The sequence below is a fragment of the Protopterus annectens genome, chromosome 15.part0 (assembly GCF_019279795.1).
Source record: "Protopterus annectens isolate FY-2018-M chromosome 15.part0, PAN1.0, whole genome shotgun sequence".
Taxonomy (NCBI): domain Eukaryota; kingdom Metazoa; phylum Chordata; order Ceratodontiformes; family Protopteridae; genus Protopterus; species Protopterus annectens.
Window position 1 is genome coordinate 254,558,866 of NC_056749.1, and position 20,678 is coordinate 254,579,543.

Below are 20,678 nucleotides of genomic sequence, written 5' to 3' on the forward strand. Positions count from 1 at the left end.
AATCTGGGGGGGTCTGATTCCCCTGGGTCTAGTTTGAGGTGGCCTTGAGGAGGCTGGAGAGGACCAATGTTTCGAGGGGCAATGCCTACTGAATATCTTAGAGGCTGCACTTGCAAAAAAATCTTGAAATGTCTGCATAGACTTATCCTTTTCTTCCATCTTTTTTAAAACCTCTTCTGCTTTGGTGCCAAATAGACCGTCCTTGTTCAAAGGAGCATCCAGTAATTCTGATTTGACATGGTCTGGCAAGGTCTGTTCCTTAAGCCAAGCATGCCTTCTAAATACAGAACCTGTGACTGCTGCCCTGCAAGATGCTTCTAGGGCATCAAACCCACATTGCAGGGTATGCTTGCTGACTTGGCTTGCAGAATGCATAAGCTCCTGTAATTCTTTACTTTCTGCACAATCAGGAAAGGTAGATAATTTTTCCTTGCGTTCCATAGTATGTTGATAATTCAGCATGTGGAACAGACAGTTCAATGCTCTACTGGTAAGAGTTGCAGAGGTGTATACTTTTTTACCCCATCTGTCTAACGCTCAGGAATCCCTGTCCAAAGGGGTGGGATTCTTAGCTATAGTTGCTTTTATTCTTTTAGGTTCCTTGGGAGATGACCTCTTGGTCAGCAGTAGCATTTTTGAAAATAAATTTGTGAGAGTCAGGGACTCTGTACCTGTCTGGATTCCTTGGAGCAGGGGTAAATTATCAGGAGTTAGACTGGATTCCATGAAGACAACATCCAGAATAGGGAGGATAGCTAAGGGTCTGTGCTGTGGTAAATTTAAAAATTCCCTGAGTCTCTTTTTAGACTGAGGATAATTCTGGCATTCCCAATGAAAATGCTCTCTCAAAATATGTAGGGTTCCACCAAAAGAAAAATCCTCTGGAGGGGAAGCAGAAAGAATGGATTCCTCTGCATCTGAATCCTCATAGGCAGATAAAGGCATGTCTTCATATTCAGAAACCTCAGAGTTGTCGGACTCTTGGTCAGTTAAAGCTGCTGGGGACAGGTCTCTTTCTTTTACCAGGAGAAGGATGGCTTCCCTTAATTAGCATGATCAGATGTTCTGCCATTTTAAGCATTTGAGACTGTGGCAAGGAAGCAGGCGCTTGAATTTGGGCCGTTGTATTTTTAGGCGTAGCTCATACTCTTGGCCTTAGAAACTCGGTAGTTTTAGAAAGAACCGAAGATACGAAAGAAGTCTGTTTGTGTCAAATATCGGTAATGCAAAGAATTTCTGCAGAAGCCAGTGCCTGCACAGAGGCTCCGGACCCATCCAAGGTAGAGACATCCGCAGGTTCCGTAATCAAAGAAGAGTCTCGCGGCATACCGGACTCTGAATGGATCTCGGTAGCAGCCTGCAAATCCATCGAAGCGGGCATCACAGGCTGCAAAAGTGCCTCACTGAGTACCGGCGACTAGCTGAACTGAAGTGTCTTCGGTAGTTCTGGACCTGTGCGGTCTGTATTTGTCTTTACCATTATGTTTTTTCTGAAGATCGGTAGTTGGATGGCTAATACGGAGATAGAGTACGAAAGTATTTAGCTACAATAAGGGCCCGATGACAAATATTTCAGGCGTTGAACAAAGCACAAAACCAACAATGAGGTACGTCGTGGTCTGGGCCTAAACAGGTGACGCAGTAAGAATGGAAATCTCGGTGTGGTATTTGCTTTCCACAGGTGAGACAATTGTTAACTTTTTCTGACATTGGTTAGAGCAAGAAAAAAGGATCCCCAACGGGATACTTAGCTTTAGAAAATGTTAGGATTATTCAATTTCGGAAATAAAAACTCAGGTAGGGGTCGACCTGCACTTGTGCGAACTGCGTCTGCTTCAGGCTCCTTGGCATGAAAGACTGATGTAATGGTGTCAGCTGCCTGTTTTTATAACCCTGACGACCTGATGTCAGTCCTGAAGTGACAGCAACCGACACAGAAATACTAAATCTTTGGTATTTGGGCCGACTGAGGGTTACCTGCTGGCAGATAACCCAAGTGTGATGACTGCATCAGTGAAACACGAAGAAAATCTACTTGCCACCTACTGATGAACAGGAAAAGTACAGTTGTGTACACTTACCATAAATGTAGATATTCAAGTGTATTCACTGTTGCAGTCATCACATTTGGGTTATCTGCTTGTAGTAGCCCTCAGTCGGCCTGATTATCAAAGTCTTGGGACCTATGTCGGCTGCTGTCTCATCTTCCATGACGTCAGGTAGTCAGGGGTATAAAGCATGCAGTCGATGCCATTACATCAGTTTCTCTTGCCCCAGATGTCAGGTGCCCCCCAATAGGAAGCAATTACATACACACACACATATATATATACATACATACACATATACACATATATATATATATATATATATATATATATATATATATATATATATATATATGGTTATACCTCCAACAAAAAAGCAAATACACCAAAAAGCGTTTAAGCATAGTAAAGGAGAATAGAGGTATAACCCAAAGAAGTGAGGGGGCTGGAGGGAGGGTAACCAGGACTGCAACAGTAAATACACTTGAACATCTACATTTATGGTAAGTGTACACAACTGTACTATGTTCTTCGTGTTTCACTGTTGCAGTCATCACATTTGGGTAGATTCCGAAAGCCAAGGATGGGAGGAGGAATTTAGATAGCATCTGGACCAGCTATAAGGCCCTGCAAGACTGCAGTGGCAAAGCCAGCTCTGGATTTAGAGAAAACTGGCAAATGGTAATGCTTGGTGAAAGTATGCACAGAACTCCAGGTAGCAGATTCTAGGATGTCCCTGGTAGGGACACCTCTGAGAAAGGCTGTAGAGGTAGATGCAGCCCTAGTTGAGTGTGATCTTATCCCCTGTTGGGTAGGTTTTCCATGGTGTTTATAACAGAAATGAATGCAATGGCCTATCCATTTAGAAATGGTTTGCTTTGAAATGGCCTTCCCCTCTGCTCCTGCAGCAAATGCCACCAGCAGTTGTTCAGATTTCCTTTGAGGTTTAGTCCTGTCCAAGTAAAATCTAATTGTCTTTGCACATCTAAGGAGTGCAGTATCCGTTCCCCTTTGTTCTATGGATTAGAAAAGAATGTTGGCAAATGAATGGACTGATTCAGAGCCACACTGGAAACTACCTTGGGCATGAAGGAGAGATTGGTCCTGAAGGACACCCTGTCCGCATGAAAGATGGTGATAGGCTCCACTGCCACAAGGGCCTGTAATTCCGATACCCTTCTTGCTGAAGTGATTGCTAAAAAGAAGGCTGTTTTCCAAGAAAGGAATTTTAATTCTGCACTTGCAGCTGGCTCAAAAAGAGGTAGAGTGAGTTTTTCCAATACAAAGTTAAGGTCCCAGGCTGGAGTTGGGGCACTCTTGGGTGGTCTTAAGTTTTTGGCTCCTCTGAGGAACTGCTTGAGCACTGGATGAGAGAAAAGGGGTGGTTCTGTGTTGTAACGAGCTGAAATGGCTGAGGCATGAATTTTGATGGAGGAAAAAGAAAGGCCCTTGTGAAGCATCTCAGTTATGTGTTGAAGAATCTGAGGTAAATTGGGCGCTGCTGTGTCCATCCCTTGAGTTTGATTCCAGGAACAGAATCTTTTCCATTTTTCAGCATAAGATTTTCTAGTGCTAGGCCTCCTTGCCTCCAAAATGACATCCAACACTTGTTTACTGAGGGATGGTAACAGGGAGATTAGGTAATCAGCCAGGCTGCCAGGTTCAGGGTTTGAAGCTGAGGATGTAGAATCTGGCCCTCCTGCTGGGACAGCAGGGTAGGGGCCTGAGGCAGGTGCCATGGAGCCAGCAGTGACACACTACGCAAGAGGGGTACCAGTGTTGACGTCGCCAGTCTAGTGCAATCAGCATCGTTCTTGGTTTGTCCTGTTTGATCTTTAGTAGTACTTTGGAGAGGAGAGGCAGAGGAGGAAAGGCATAAATGGATAGATTTTTCCAGTTGAAGGAAAAGGCATCCACTTTCCAAGCTTGTTTGTGGGAAGTCCTTGTGCAGAATTTGTCCAATTGTTAGTTCGGGGGGGGCAAACAGGTCTATATCTGGGCTCCCCCACTTGTTTATCAACATGTTGAAAGTCTTTGGTTCCAGTTTCCATACATGTGAGTCCATGAGATCTCTGCTTAGTTCGTCTGCCAGTGTATTTTGCTTTCCTGGCAGGAATTGAGCCTGTAGATGCACTTGGTAGCTCAAGGCTGTGTTCCACAGAGCCATGGAAAGTCTGCAGACGGGTTATGAATGGGTACCCCCCTGCTTGTTTATGTACCACATAACAGTGGTGTTGTCCGTCCTTACCATTAATTGTCCTGGAAGAATGTAGTCCTTGAAGGCTGACAGTGCATTCTGTACAGCTAACATTTCTTTTTGATTGCTATGCAGGTGCATTTGACTTGGCTTCCATTTGCCCTGAATAAACTTCCCTGCCAGGTGAGCCCCCCATGCATAGTCTGATGCATCTGTTGTAAGGGTTTGGGCGGCAGGGGATAGAGTGAATGGTAGTCCTTTGTTTTGGTGGCAAGCCTCTGCCCACCAAATGAACTCTAACTGTAGGCAAGGTATGATAGGAATCATTGCTTCTAGATCCTGGGAGTGCTGACACCATAGGCTTTTTAGATACCATTGTAGTTTCCTCATATGCAATCTTGCAAATGGAATTAGGAGAATGCAGGAGGCCATGAACCCCAAGGCTTGCAGTATTTGCCTTGCAGATAGCAGGGTTTTTGTGGCCATTAGTTTGAAGTAAGTGGTCAAATGAATTTGTTTCTCTGGCGTGAGGAAAGCCATCTGGGAAGTTGTGCTCAAGCTTGCTCCCAGGAATATAATTGGTTGACAGGGTACAAGATGTGATTTTTTTTCATTTATGGCGTACCCCAGACAAAACTGCACCTTTTGTACAAAAGTCAGATGATTCAAAAGTATGTCCTGGCTTTCTGCCTGAATTAGCCAATCGTCAAGGTATGGGTAAATTTGAATATTTCTTTGCCTGCAAAATGCAGTGACTGGAGCTAGGCACTTTGCGAATACCCTACGGCAGTGCAAAGAACTGATAATGCATGTAGCTGCTTTGAAGCATAGATATCTTCTGCAAGATTCCCTGATTGGGACGTGCAGGCAGGCTTCCTTTAGATCCAGTGTTGCCAACCAGGCATCCTTGCCTAGCATAGGAAGCAACTGGTGAAGGGTTAGCATCTTGAATTTTGGGACCACTAAAAGGGTGTTTAGGATGGAAAGGTCCAGGATAGGACACCGTGAGTTGTCTTTTCTGGGTACCAGGAAAAGTCTTGAGTAGAAACTTTGTCCCTTTTCCTCTTCTGGTACAGTTTGAATAGCCCTTATGCTTAAAAGAGAAAGTACTTGCTTTTGAGCCTCTACTCACTGATTTGGGGGTAGATCTGGCCAACCGTTTGGGGATGGTAACGTGTGGAAGTGAAATCTGTATCCTTGGGAAACTATATTTAAAACCCATTTGTCCTGGGTAATGAGTTCCCAGTTTTTTGCCTGCACAGCAATCTTTCCCCCTGAAGGAGCAGTCAGTTGAGAAGGGCTTGGAAGTTTTAAAATTAAGTCATTGAGACAGTTTACCATATGGGGGGGTCTTACTACTCCCTGATTTGAAAGTGGGAGCCCCCCACTGCTTAGTCCTGTGCGTACCCTGGGACTGAAGCCTGGGTGTTCTGCTGGTTCTGGGTTTGGACTGAGAAGGCCTGGAAGAGGCAGGAAAGGACCAATTCTTAGAGGGCCAATGTCTACTACATCTTGGAGGCTGTACTTTTAGGAAATCTTTAACAGTTTGCATAGGTTTAGCTTTTTCCTCCATCTTTTTAAGTACTTCTGCTTTGTTGCTAAACAGGCATTTCTAAATTTAGCTTTAACATGATCTGGCAAAGATTGCTCCTTAAGCCAAGCATGCCTTCTAAGTACAGACCCAGTGACGGCAGCCCTGCAAGATGCCCCTAGTGAATCAAAACCACATTGCAAAGTATGTTTTCCAACTTGTTCAGCAGAATATATTAAGTCCTGTAAATCCTTATTTTCAGCACAGTAAGGAATCAACATCATTTTCTGTTTAAGCAATCCACTAATATGATGTTGATACTTTAACATATGAAACTGGCAGTTTAAGGCCCTAATAGCCAAGGTTGCAGAAGAGTATACCTTCTTACCCCATCTATCCAGCACCCTGGAATCTCTATCAGAGGGGGTAGTATTTTTGGCAAAAGTAGCCTTAATGCCCTTGGGTCCCTGTGAAATAGTCTCAGGATCCGCAGCAGGATTTTTAAAAAGGAACTCGTGAGAGTCAGGAACTCTGTAATAACTATCAGGTTTTCTGGGAGCAGGAGGTAAGGAGTCAGGGGCCAAGCTATCCGAAAAGGCATCATTAATGTCTAGTACAGGGGGGATAGCTAAAGGCCTGTGCTGGGGCAGGAGTAAGAAATCCCTAAGCCTCTTTTTAGAATCAGAGTAATCCTGGCTTTCCCAGTGAAAATGCTCCCTAAGAGTATGCATGGTTTCACTAAAAGAGAAATCCTCTGGAGGGGAAGGAGAGGGAATAAAGTCCTCTCTTCAGAATCCTCAAAGGGAGATAAGGGTAAATCCTGTTCATCAGAGGAAACAGAAATTTCAGAATCCTGATCAGAAGTTTCATAACTGTGTAGGTCTGAAAACACCCTCAGAAGCCGATGCCTGCTCAGCGGCTCCGGACCCATCTGAGGGAATAGTTTCCGAGTGTCCAATACCTTGAGTATCAGAGGCCTAGCTGGCTCCACGTGGGAGTCGTCAGCAGCCTGTGGCTCTGAGGTAGCAGGCGCCAGGGGCTGCGAAAGTGCCTCACTGAGAACCGGCGAACTGGCGACTGGCTTAGCGGAAGCCTCATCGTCGGTTATGGACCTCAGATGCCTGTCCTTTTCTTTTTCCTTGCGCTTTTTATAAACTCCGGTCGTCGGCTGTTCCGACGTCATTATATAATTGAATCTTTGGCCAAAGTAATGAAAGGCAAAATCGTACCGACGCTTAATAGTGCTTTGGTTAAATCTAGCACAAAACCGACAGCCAGCAACGTTGTGATCAGGGCCTAGGCAAGGAATACTGACGTCAGGGAAGAGGCGACAGCAACTGATGCCGGACCTAGACTTTCGAATTCAGGTCGACTGCGGGTAGCCTGCCAGCAGGATAACCCAAGTGTAATGACTGCAACAGTGAAACACGATGAACATCAGAAATTTCAGAATCCTGGTCAGAAATTTCATAAGCAAATTCAGTCCTAGGTCTCTTAGAGGGGGAAGGTTGGCTTCCCCTGATTAAGTAATAAGGTCTTCAGCCATTCTTATCATTTGTTTTTATGCACAGAGGCCTGACCATGCAGTCTGGGTGTCGGTTTTCTAGGCATGGTTCGAGTTTTAGGCCTTGAAGAAGAAGATGGCGTCTGTTTAATATGCAAGTCAGTAAGCCTGAATACACCCTCAGAAGCCGGTGCCTGCCAAGCGGCTCCAGACTCATCCACAGTAGAGACATCCGCAGGTTCCACGGTTGAAGCATCGCGCGGCATACCGGACTCCGAATGGGTCTCAGTAGAGGCCTACGAATCTGAAGTAGCACGTATCAGGGGCTGCGAAAGCAGCTGACTGAGTACCAGCAAACTGGCGACTAGCTTAGGAGAAGCGTTGTCGGCAGCTTTGGACCTAGGCAGCCTGTCTCTGTCTATCTTTGCGTTTTTTTCAGAATGTCTGTAGTCAGATGGCTTACCGAAGACATATCTGGATAACTGAACTGAGTACCAAAATATTTAGAAGCATAAATATACAGACGATCAATAGTTCATTGTTTAAATAAGGCACAAAACTGACAGTGAGGTACGTCGTGGTCAGGGCCTAGGCAAGGAATACAGTACGAATGAAAATCTTTATAAGATATTTGCTTTCCACAAGAAATACAATTACTGACTTTTACTGACATTGTTTAGTGCAAGAAAAAGTTTCCCCAACAGGGTACTTAGCTTTAGTTGAAGACTTTGGTTCTGAAACTCGAAAACGAAAATTTCAGGAGTCAGATGACTGGCACTTGCGAACTGCTTCTGCTTCAGGCACCGCACAGCAAGAAAGATAATGTTGTCGGCTGCATGCTTTATACCCCTGACTACCTGACATAATGGAAGATGACACAGCAACCGACGCAGGACCCAAGACTTTGATAATGAGGCCGACTGAGGGCTACTGCAAGCAGATAACCCAAATGTGATGACAGCAACAGTGAAACACGAAGAATATCTCAAAACACTTCACAAAAATATCAAAACAACACTAGAGCTGATCAAAGAACTAGAAGTCAAATAAACATTTAAAAAAATTTTAGTGCTGGAAGAACTCTGCAGCAGAAAAGCACATTTTGCTATTTAAAAGCAATTGCTTGAGGAAAGTTTTACCGCATCCTATATAATAAAGAAAAAAAAATCACAATTTCACACAATACCAATCATCACCTTTTTGTCAATATCTGCTTTGTGCTATACAGGGTTTAAGTGTTTGACCCTGCTCAGGACTTTGGTTGGCAAAGGCACTGGTGATGGATGACATCTGTTGTGACATTTTCCTCTAATTTTACTGAATTGCTAGCTGTTAAGACTGGCTGCTTTTCCCAGACTTCATTTACAAAACTGCTACATTGGGGAGGCAACTTTTTTCCATTTCTTGCTTTGTTTTTTTGCAGTGTGTTAAGTGGCTGACCCTACTAAGGACTCTGGCAAAGACATTTGCTGATGTGCGGTAACTTGCTTTGAAATTTCTTATTTCTATTCATTTTCCTTATTTTACTGACTTTCTAGCATTACCTCTCAACTGAACCTCATTATGAAAACCAGTTTCAAATTTTAAGGACTGAAATCTTGTGTTCCACACTGCTCTGCACTAAAAAGGTCAGTTACACAATCATTAAGATTTTTTAAACAAATGTTGCTGTTGTTGTTTGTCTTTCGGCTTTTCCCGGTTAGGGGGTCGCCACAGCGGAACTCCGGTCTGCTAATGATTGACAGTAGATTTTCACGAACGCCAAGGTGCCAACTCGATGTCCAACCTTCAACGAAGGCACGCTAATTTACGCATGTCGTTTGAACGCCCACCCAACCGTGGGGAAGACATACAGACTCCACACAGAAGGCACTGACCGCACTCCAGCCGAGAATTGAATGGGAGAACCTCTTCTTGTGAGGCAACAACACTACCACTGCACCACCACGGATAATATCCATGGTAAATACTAACACACACAAATTTACCAAAAGCACTTTTCTGTAAACATGAAGTAACAATTTTTAACTATGATGTGAGACTTCTACCTGTAATTACTAATTAGCATTCCACATTTTGGCCATCTTCTTGCACATTAAAAGAGCCATTTTTCTACATTCTGCAGACAGAACACTGGTGGGTTTTGTTTCTACCTATTATTCAGGGACTAACTGCTTTTCCCTGGATTTCACTGTGATGGTCATCGTTTTGTCAGTATACACATGTTCTTAATAAGGTTAGATGCTTCATACTGCGCAGGACCTAGACAAAGGCAATGCACTCTATCATCAGAAACTTTGTCCCCATCTCCCCTACTTAAATACACTAACTCTACCAACACAGAGTTGTGGGGATTACAGCAAACACTTGCACAATCAGCAGGAACAACACAATATAATCTATTAAAGTATGGGCATAAAACATATAAATGGGCATACACTTGATGAAGCAATATATCATGAATGGCATTTCTAGGAGTAATACAACAATATCATGAAACTATAAGCAACCTTCATTGTATGTCCTTTTCAAAGTGTGGGATTATGCTGCTGGCAAGCTGATTGGGTGAAGGCGGAAGAGATGAAACTGCTTAATAAAGTCTCTTTTCTTCTGGGGAGGACTCATGGTAATTTCTGCATTACTACTGACAACCTGAGGGTTCAGTACACTCAGTGACACAGATGTCCCCAACTGATAACCCTCAGCTCAAGCTAGAGCTGGTGCACAGATGGTGATGTGCCTGCTCTCTTACTGCAACAATAAACCTGTATGTGGGAAACCATAAGAAGGACACGGGTACCTAAATCAGAGAAACAGGAGTAATCCCATCACAGGCAGGGAGTGGCCTATATCTGTAGGGGATGGGGAAAGGGAGGCCAGAACATCTGGAATGGTAGACACCATGGTTAAACAGATACACCAAAATATATTTTAAAACATTATATATTATGACTATAAATTACTTACAAAAGTTTTGAAACTTGTTAATTTTTTCTATACATCCAAAGGACATTTTTTATAAAAGTGCAACTTTATTTCTTATTATTAAATCTTCAGTCACTGATGCTGTTACTTTTAGTTCTCTTAAAAGTTGCTTCAAAGGTAGTTACGGATTCTGCACTTTCTGTTATGTTTTTTGTTTTCCAATAACTATCCAGCTTGCTGTTGAAAACATGCATAAACTATGCACACACTAATTCAACACTTTACATACTGCTATGTTAAAAACAATTCATGTTCTATTCAACACCAAGCAGAAAAAGAGAGGAAACCAGTGAGCATTAATAAAATTCATAAAACCCTTCATATGGGCAAACTATGAACTCACAAATATATCTGTATACTATGATTTGCTACCAGTAAGCTTCTCTTTCTCGTCCTCACACTATGCTGTGATGTCCATCACAAATGCAGTTAGTCAATATTTTATCAATCATGACGGGCAGTTGAATTTTGATCGCACTGACAACACTTGCTCTCTGATATCACAAACTTCTGCTTCAAACTCAATCTGAATTACTATGTGGGAATTACCATATATTTCCCATTACACTTTGCATTATAAGATTTGTTCACTTATTCTGCTCATAATTTGAGCGCCTGACTAACACTCTTTGGAGACTATTTCATTCATTGAGGTATTTTTTGGAAGTTTCTTTTTCTCTGTTCTTCAGTTTTTAAATTTGTCTGTCTTCCTGTGACGCAAACAAGTACAGTCTACTATGAAAGACTAACTTCTTCCTGTCTGGATCCAGCCACAGTCAGTAATGATGTACAAATAATCTTATTAAAAAAGAAAGAAGTTTGTTGTTTTGACGTCTGCTGAATGCAGTGAGAGTCAAAAGAGATACAATTTCCTCAACAAATAAAATAACTTCAATGATTTTATGGCAATCTATTCCTCATTACCCTTTACATTGCAGGAGAGACCTATTTATGCAGTACAGCAAAAGTTGTCATTATGGCTAATTCTGTAATTGAAAAAAAAAATTCCACAAGGTAAATAATCTGATGCTTGATTTTCTTTGTTGAAGATTTCCTGATATGTTTTGCCAGGTCTCCCTCATAAGCTATAATCATCTAGTACAGACCATGGACAAATGTCTTTCTGGGTCAAGATTCGTGTATACCATAAAGATTATCTCAGTGCATGCAGTTGTCTGCTATACTGACCTTTGCTGACTGCAATGAAAAAGAAAACGTAAGCAGAAAAGAAGCAGAGTTTGACAACATATTATTTTGCTTAAAAATCAAAGTCGTCTAAATTGTGTCATAGGAATCTGTGTACACTTCCCAAAATATCCGCATTACAGGCCATTTGCAGTTGTGTATTCCAGCTACTGAACTGCAAATAAAAAAGTATTTTACAAAATATCACCATTTTACAATATTATCATTACAAAAGTATCTTAGCAGTTACACAACTAAGAAAAAAATGAAAGGAAATATTTATTGCAGCCTTATATTTAGCAGACTGTGATGCACAAATCCACCAATAAAATATACCCATCAAACCCGTTTTCTCCAGGCTCACCTTTTTACCAGTAAGAATGGCTACTCCACCATGTTCAACATAAAGAAGATCCTTTGGAGACACATAGAAAGATGGAGGCTGAAAATATATGCTAAATTAAAAAGAAAAAAAAAAAAAGAAAAAAAATGAATGGATTATTCCACACAGACTACTTAATGGATTGGTGCATTAAACATTAATCACTGAAATCAACAGGTTTATTTCAGGCAACATTTTTAAATGTTTGGGTTAAATACAAACAACTTAATTCCAACCATCAATGTTACTTGTTGTTATGAACACTGAGATGACAAAACTACATTATCAAATATTAACTCATTCCTTCAGTGTAGCTCTGAAAGTTTGCACTGTAACTTCCAATGGCCGGAGCCTAATAGGCTCAAGTTATGTCCTCAAATTTCAAAGAAATGTTAATATCTCTGAAACCACATGTTACTAAAAAAGTATAAATGGCAAACTCTTCATCACAAAGCATTTTGATAGTAGTAGTAGTCTTTAGGTTCTAGGTGTTAAACTTGATTTTATAAGTCACAGTAAACATAGAAACTATTAATAAAATGGCCAAAGTTCAGTGACTCAAAACTCCATTTGAAATTTAATGAAACACCTCTAGCATCTCAGCAAAAATGACTTCAAAGGAGTAGTTCATAGTTAGGTTTTTGATAAAATTAACGGGCGAGGTTTAGAGTGAATAACAGATTTTGTTGTGAAACGGATGGTATTTTGTATCCAATGAAGTGCCCTTGTAATAGGTTTTATAGTGGGGAATGCAAGAGGCCTTTCAAGTTAAGATTGCAAGAACATGTAAGGGATATAAAAAAATGGAAAATTTGAAAGCCCTCTCTCAATGCATTTTAAACAGTACCACAATGGGGATCCAGGGGGACTTCAGGGTTCAATTTTAGAGACCGTCATTCAACAAGACAAATATATGGAAGTTTAGAAAAAATTTCAGTACAAGGAAACTATTTATTCTTACATATGGTACCCTGACCCCTACTGATATAAATGTGCATTGCAATTGGAAGGTTTTCATTTAATTGGATATTTAAATGTAATTGTTTAATTGGTGTGATTAAGTGCTTAAAGAAACTATACACAATGTTTGTAACTGTGTGAGTTTTTAACTCCTTTGAACGCATTTTTGCCAAGGTGCTAGACATGTTTTAATAAATTTCAGAGTTTTGAGTCACTGGACTTTGGTTGCTTTTATTAATTTGTATCTAGTGGTTTATAATAGAAACTACTACGTTTGTAATATTTTCTAAACAGCTTACAATAATCTCAGCAACCACTCCAATTACATGCATACTATCATCAGCATTTTGTTTAGCCAGCTGAGGGCTATCATATGAGGCTAACCAGTTGTGTCTGTGCTACTTGGTTGTCAAGATATTTAGAAAAACTTTATGGCAATATGAATAAATACTATATGAACAACAGTTAATATCTATTTACCTGCAGTAGACAGAGGTCAAATATCTATAAAGCTGTGTCTGCAATTGTGTAAGCATGGTTTTAGAATTATTAATGCAAATAATATTTGACACTTAGAGGCATCAGTAGGAGGTAACTGCAGAAGCATACAGAGGCGTCACTCGTCTGTGATCAGTTAACCTATACACTTCACCTTACACAAACTATTTCTCAATGTTAAAAATTGAAAAAAAATTCTTTTAGTTGTGACTTTTTACTCCAACTCAGCAACTGCATTCACCATCATAACAGGGTAATTACATTCTGGACTGCATTATATAAGCTATAATGAGCATACTGGAAACCTATCTCTGTAAATAATCAAATAATCTAGTAATCCTGACTTGCAACAGTACACTAGAGAATGCAGGCAAATACATCAGAGCACCCAATCAGACTGCTGATAACAAAAGGCTTTATCCAAAATGAACAATGCATACTCAGTATATCCAAGGACTACAATAATTCAACTGGTTTTATTCAACAATTGCAATGTAGGCTCACTGCAGAGGTCTATTCTCCTCTGAAATTAAATTTATAGACCAATCCTTAGATTCCAAAATGACTTATGCTCTGGAGAAGATGCTGTGTGACACTGCAAGCATTGATTAAAAGGAAACTAAAGCCATTTTGTAATTTGGGGCAAATTTATTGAAGTATATGAAAAAAGCAAAATAGCACATAAATGTACAAACAAAACCATGTCCTAAACTAGGGCATATATGCTGCATCATAAGCTCCTGTACTCGGCTGAGGCCCTCTGATCAGAGCAGCTGCACAAGACAGGATGATGCAACTGTAATGATGTGAGGCAGTGCAAGCTGTGCCAGGCAGAGTAGGGCGTTGCATGTGTAACATATGCCAGCATATCTAGCTGGAGTTTTGTACAGAATTGTATGTCATTTGAATATCAAATTTATTTGTACAGAGGCTTGTATTAAAAATGTATTTGTAAAGTAGCTAGTGTTAAAAAAAATATCAACAGTGGGTCCTGCTGGACAGAAAATAAATATACATGTATGTCAGATTGTATTGTTGTAATTGATGAGATGTATATATTTTAAAAGAGAATACTGGAAGGAAGGGGTTAGCTTAGCCTAGCTAACCTTAGAAAATAGCCTGAAATTAAATGACTTGGTTTAGGCCATTAATATTTTATCTCACATGTCTGAATGCAGCCAGAGGAAGGGTAGAAGTGTTGGAATTGTTTTACAGTTTTCAGATGCTGTAATAAACCTTAGCTAAAATTCTGTGTGTGTATTGTGACACATCAATGCCAGATCCTGGCTTAGTTTCTAGTGAGGGAGTAGTGTGGGAACCAGAGTGTGAGGAAACCAATGAGATTTCATTCTGTAGCGAACAGTGAAATGGTATTTGAATACTAGTGGGAGATGTGATAAGTGCACTCTGTTTTTGGACTTGACAAGAGATACTCATCCACTTTCACCTTGCCATACTTTAGTAAGTAACTAGGGAACAGTAATTGTTCAGTCAGTTAGAAAAATATAGTGAGATTAGTTAAATGTATTTTTCCTGTAGCCGAGTCTTTCCACCGGTGTTGTATTTCCTGTGACTAAAACTCTGGTGTTCAACGTAAATAGATATTCAGTATCCATGTTTTTCTTTCTTTATTATTAAATATATCCAACCCTGCATTGGGGCTGATCTTTTAGAAAATATTTAACCTTTGAAAGTACTTGCATTTATTTAGTGGCACTGTGGCTCCACATTCCTGAAAGCCTTGCTGCTTAGTCAAACATGACCATTTGTATAAGTATTCATTTTACTAAGTGAAATTGGGTACCCTTGTAAGAGCATTAATGTAGCTGGCTTCGCTTGTACTGGTGGCAGTGAATCTACCTTATAGTCTTGGTGGAAGTGGCAGAGCATGTAAGCTATGCCAGCCTTTCCTAAGTGTGTGTTTGTGTGTGTGTGTGTGTGTGTGTGTGTGTGTGTGTGTGTGTGTGTGTGAGAAAATAATATCTCAATGAGTGTGTGTGTCAGCTACTTTGAACAGGGACACTGATAGCACCAATTTCACAGAGAGGGTGGTGGAGGACTTGATTTGAAACACCTGGCTAAGGACTCAGCTTTATAGTGGTCAGTCAGGAGTCTTACTTGCGGCCTGGAGAGGATGTCCAGCCCTAGGACTGGAGTGGGCATTCCCTGTGTGCTCTTAAGGAAAACTGCACTTGGTGCAGACACCTGCATCTGAAAGTACTTGTGTGTATCTACTTTTTTCACCGTGAACGTCCCCCATCAGTGTCAGTGGTGAGGATTGATCACTGGCTGAGAAGACAGATGTGACACATTAGTGAGCACTGGTGGGATATTAACTGAACTTCTGTAGCCTGCAATTGTCACTAGAGTAATTTCATTTTTCACAATAGTTTTATTTTTGTGTAGTTTAGTCAGGGAAAGCAGGCATAGATAGTCAGCATAGGATTACGACAAGCTGACAGTGAATCAGTTGGCTAAGGTGTGCAAACCCAAAGGACTGGTGCATGCCAAACCTGACTAAAGAGGAAATGAGTTCAGCCTCAGTTGCAACTGCAGCACAGACCAGCAACCACAGAAACAAACAGTTTGGTGATGGGGATGTGCAGCCATCAGGAAAAGGACAGTTTATCTTTTCCTCAAAGGACTTATAAACCCATCTGGAGTTAAAGAGGCTTGAAATGGAGGCAAAATGCATGGAATTAGAATCAGCAGAGAGACTGTGGGGCTTGGAAACTGAAGAAAATGAGAAACAGTATCAACATGAGAGAGACAGTCTGACTGCTCAACAGGAACAGGGAGGCAATGGGGAAGGGAATAACCAAACCGCAGAAGCAGCAAAGGTCAGTAAACTTCCTCCACAGTACACAGAAGGTGATAATTTTGATAGTTTTATTCATATATTTGAAAGGGGTTCCTATTATGTTATCAAGAGATAACATAATCGAACGGCCAAAACATCGAAAACTGCTGAATTTCGAAGTTTGAATTGTGGGATTGCAGTACTGTGAAGATTAGGATATCTGCCCTTTCCTCAATGTAGTGCGATCTCGGAGTTGGAATATAAATTTAGTGGGGGTGTGGGGGCGCAGCCCCCCACAATAAAAGTTCTGAAATGCGGCCATTTCAATGTTTCGGCCGTTCAATTACATTATCTTTTGATAACGTAATATGAACCAATTTGAAAGAGCATGTAGACAATATGACGCTGACCAAGGGCTCCTGGTACAGTTCCTGACCCCCCCCCCCTTACTCCATGGTAAAGCTGTAACTTGTTTATAAACTGTCTGATACTGTTTAAATTATGACAAGGTTAAACAATGTTTATTGGAATGCTTTAAGCTAACTGAAGCTTACAGTAATTTTTTGTGAGCATAGACAGGACAGATAAAAGTGTATGTGATTATATTGCTAAGATAAGCACTTGTTTTCATACTTGAGAGAGTAGATATCAGGTCACCACTTTTTAAAGGCTGGCAGACTTTTAGGGAGGGAACAAGCCCTTAGCACTTTGAATGAGGATATGAGAATCTAGTTAGCAGAGCAGAAGTGTAACTCTGCAGATGAGCTGGGGGAAAAAAGGGAACCTCTACTTGGCAAGCAGGGCACCACTGCACATGATGGGGATACCCTGTGCTGCACATAGATGTAAAGGAACCCACAGTGGACAGACGAAACCACCCCAACAGAGTCCACCAGTAAAACGGGAAGCCACTAGTTCAGGTATACGGTCAGGATCAAGGTTTAGATGTTTTAAATGTAACCAGAGGGCCATGTAGCATACAAATGTCCACTGGAGCACAGTGGAGAATAAAAGGTGAGGGAGCCAGCAAGTGGGAATAACAGCATGTCAGTGGTACATTGTCTAGAGGCAACAGGGGTACCAAACAATCACCAGAGTTTATATCCTATCTTAGTGGATGGAAAACAGGCCACTGCTAAGAGAAAGACAGTATCTGACATAACTACTATTAAGCCTGCAATAGTTAAAGAGGAGCAGTATTTGCTTGGGCAGTCCACTCCAGTTAGAGCTTTAGGAGGGACTCCATTCCATATACCTTTGACTAGGGTTCACCTGGACTGGGAGGGTGGAAAAGGAAGCAAGCAGGTAGATGTGCTTGAGGATATCCCTGCAGATGTCTTGATAGGGAGTGATTTTGATAATGTAGTACCTTGTGTGCATGCAGTCACACTCAATCAGGCTTGGCGATAGGCATGTCAATCTGGTAGCCTGAAGGAGATCCAAAGAGTCCCCACACCTGAAGCCAAACCTGGTGATGTGGCTATTGCAGGGAGGCAGCTATCCTGTAGCAGTGAGCCACAGCTGCTGATAGGTACTGACACTGCCTTGGTAAGCGTGACTGCAAGGGCAGAGGTGAATGGTAGTAGCCAGGCTGACAGTGAGGCACAGCTGTCAGACTATACCAGACTTCCTGTGGAATGTGAGCTGGGAAGGGTCAAAAAGGTATAGTTGACACAGGCTTAGCACTTGTACCCTACATTACGAGGCTTGAAGTAGGTAGCTAAGGAGACAACTGATTCTCAAGGAAAAGGAGAGTCTCTACACTGGAACAAAGGCTTATTTTACAGAGAGTGGACCCCTGAGGGAGGGCTAGAGGGAGAGGTAAGGACAGCAGTTGGTGGTGCCCAGAGCCTACTGTATGGCACTTCTAGCCATACCCCATGACATTGCTTTTCCAAGCCATTTGGGCATAAAGCGTACCAAGAGGTGTATTATGCAGAACGTTTATTGACCTGGGATTGCAAGGGATATAACAGGGTACTGCAGAAAACTGTGAGCAGTGCCAAAAAGTAGGAAAGGCAGGAGATAAGGTCAAAGCTCCTTTGATGCTTTTTCCTGAGATTCAGCAGCTGTTTCAGAGAGTAGCTATGGATACTGTGGGGCCTCTGAGTACCTCAAGTTCCAGAGGGAAGAAATATATCCCAGTGGTAGTAGATTATGCTACTAGATACCCTGAGGTGGTGGCTCTGTCCTCCGAGGCAGAGAAGGTGGCAAATGCTTGTTAGATATTTTCAGCAGGGTGGGTTTCCAGAGAGAAATACTAACAGCTGTGGTAATTTCATGGCAGACCTGCTGGCGTGTCTGTGGGAGCACTGTGGGTTGAAGCACCAAAAGACTACTCCCTACCACCTCCAGACTGATGGTCTTGTGGAGAGGTTAAAACTCTACACCGAAGACCATGCTAAGGGCATTTGCAGCCCAGTTTAAGAGAGAGTGGGACAAATATTTGCACCATCTGCTGTTTGCATACAGAAAAGTACCCCAGGAATCCACGTTTTTCACTCTTTGATGTGCTGTATGGGCATAGGGTGAGGCGGCCATTGGATTTGATTCACAATGAGTGGAAGAGTGTGTGAATCCCACAAGGAGTCTTTTGTGGCTCTGTTCTTAACCTCAAGACAAGGCTTAGTGAGCTCAAGGGCTTGGCTCAAGAGAACCTGGCAGGAGCCCAAAAGCAGGAAAGCCCTGGTATGACATGAATGCTCAAGCCCAAGTGTATGCTGTGGGACAGCAGGTTATGGTGCTCATTCCCGTCAGACACAATAAGCTGCATGTAGCTTGGGAATGACCCTTCAAAGTTGTTAGGAAAGTCAGTGATATTAACTACATGGTAAAACTTCCAGGCAGAAGGCAAGGGCACAAACTGCACCACGTTAACATTATGAAGCCTTACCATGATAGGGAGGTCACGTATGCTGAGTATTTGCAGGGGTGGCAGGAGGAGTCTGAGAGGGATCTGGTGACTGACCTCCTCAACGAGGCTCATACCGACACCTCAGTGGAAGTGGTAGCAATGTGCCAGCAGCTATCCCCTACCTAGATTCGAGAAATCCGAGTAGTGTTACAGCAGTCTAGTGACAGATGGGTGCACCCACCTGGTGCAGCACCATGTGGATACAGGACACCAAAGACTTGTAAAGCAAGACCCCTTACAGGATGCCTGAGCAAGTCAGACGCACACTGAGGGAGGAGATACAGGAAACGCTGGAACTAGGAGAAATCCAGGAGTCCAGCAGTCCCTGGGTCTTCCCAGTGATCCTGGTACCAAAGAAGGATTGCAGCACCAGGTTGCGTGTGGAATACAGATAATGAAACTTAGAGAGAGTCAGATGCTTACCCCATGCCCAGTACATATGAAGCTTTAGACCATCTGGGTGGGAGGTCATGTATCTGACCAAGGCCTACTGGCAGATGCCCTCGACTCCCACCGCTAGAGAGAGGTCAGCCTTTGTGGCTCCTTTCGGATTATATGAGTTCGTGAAGATGCTCCTTGGGATGAAAAATGCCCCAGTGGCGGTCCAGAGGCTGGTAGATGGTATACTAGCACAAGCAGGAGATTATGCCCTTGCTTACCTGGATGACATTGCCATCTACAGCCATTCCTGGCAACAGCACTTTCAGCAGGTCAGGGAGGTCCTGGGCAGACTGCAAAGGGAAGGTTGACCATTAAGCCCCGTAAATGTCAGGTGGGTATGGCAGAGGTGTCCTACCTGGGAGAAAGTGGGGAGTGATGAGATCAGGCCAGAACCTGCCAAAGTGGAAGGTATTCAGGCATGGCCTGCCCCTGTTACCAAAAAGCAGGTGATAGCATTCTTGGAGACAGCAGGGTACTATAGAAAGTTTGTTCCTAACAATAGTACAACAGCTGCTCCCCTCACAGACCTGATGAGGAAAAACAGGCCAGATAAGTTAGTGTGGAGCCAATCCAAAAGCTTAAAGGGGCTTTGGGAGGACCCCCTGTGCTAGCCAGTCCAAATTACAGCAAATAATTTGTTGTGCAGGTGGATACTTCAAACCATAGGGTGGGGGGCTGTACTCAGCCAGGATTCCTCAGAAGGAGAACACCACCCTGCTGTACATCTCAGCCATAGACTCCAAACCAGAAATGAATGTTATGCAGCTGTACAAAAAGAATGTCAAGCCATAGTAAGGGGACTGGAAAAACTTCAGCGCTCTCTATATGGAAGGAAATCCCCGGTGGTTACAGACCACAATCCCTTACCATGGCTACATCAAGCCAGCGAGCAAAATGCAAAGTTATTAAGGTGGAGCCTAGGGTTGCAGGCATATGACATGACAGTGCAGCACTCTAATAGGGACGGCAATGCCAATGCAGATGGGCTCTCAAGACAGGGTATGGGTTAATGTGTTCCCAGACAGGCTCATTTCTCTCAAGCAACATTTCTCCAGGACCACTTGAAAAACTAGCTTGAGTCTTCAAAGTGGGAAGAGATGGGATAATGTGAGGCAGTGCTAGCTGTGCCATGGAGAGTAAGATAATGCATGTGTAACATAAGCCAGCATAGCTAGCTGGAGTTTTGTAAAGCATTATATGTCATTTGAATATCAAATTGATTTGTACAGATGT

At 42.3% G+C, this 20,678-nt stretch overlaps 1 protein-coding gene across 4 annotated transcripts in view; it reads right to left on the bottom strand.

Moving 5' to 3' along the window:
* The window catches only part of AIFM1 (apoptosis inducing factor mitochondria associated 1), a 774,257-nt gene that overhangs the window by 462,108 nt on the left and 291,471 nt on the right, over positions 1 to 20,678 (bottom strand). For all 4 annotated transcript variants that reach the window (XM_044057008.1, XM_044057010.1, XM_044057009.1 and 1 more), the window contains one exon: positions 11,815 to 11,905. In XM_044057008.1, coding sequence (XP_043912943.1) covers positions 11,815 to 11,905 — 91 coding nt within the window. The remainder of the gene's footprint in view (positions 1 to 11,814; positions 11,906 to 20,678) is intronic.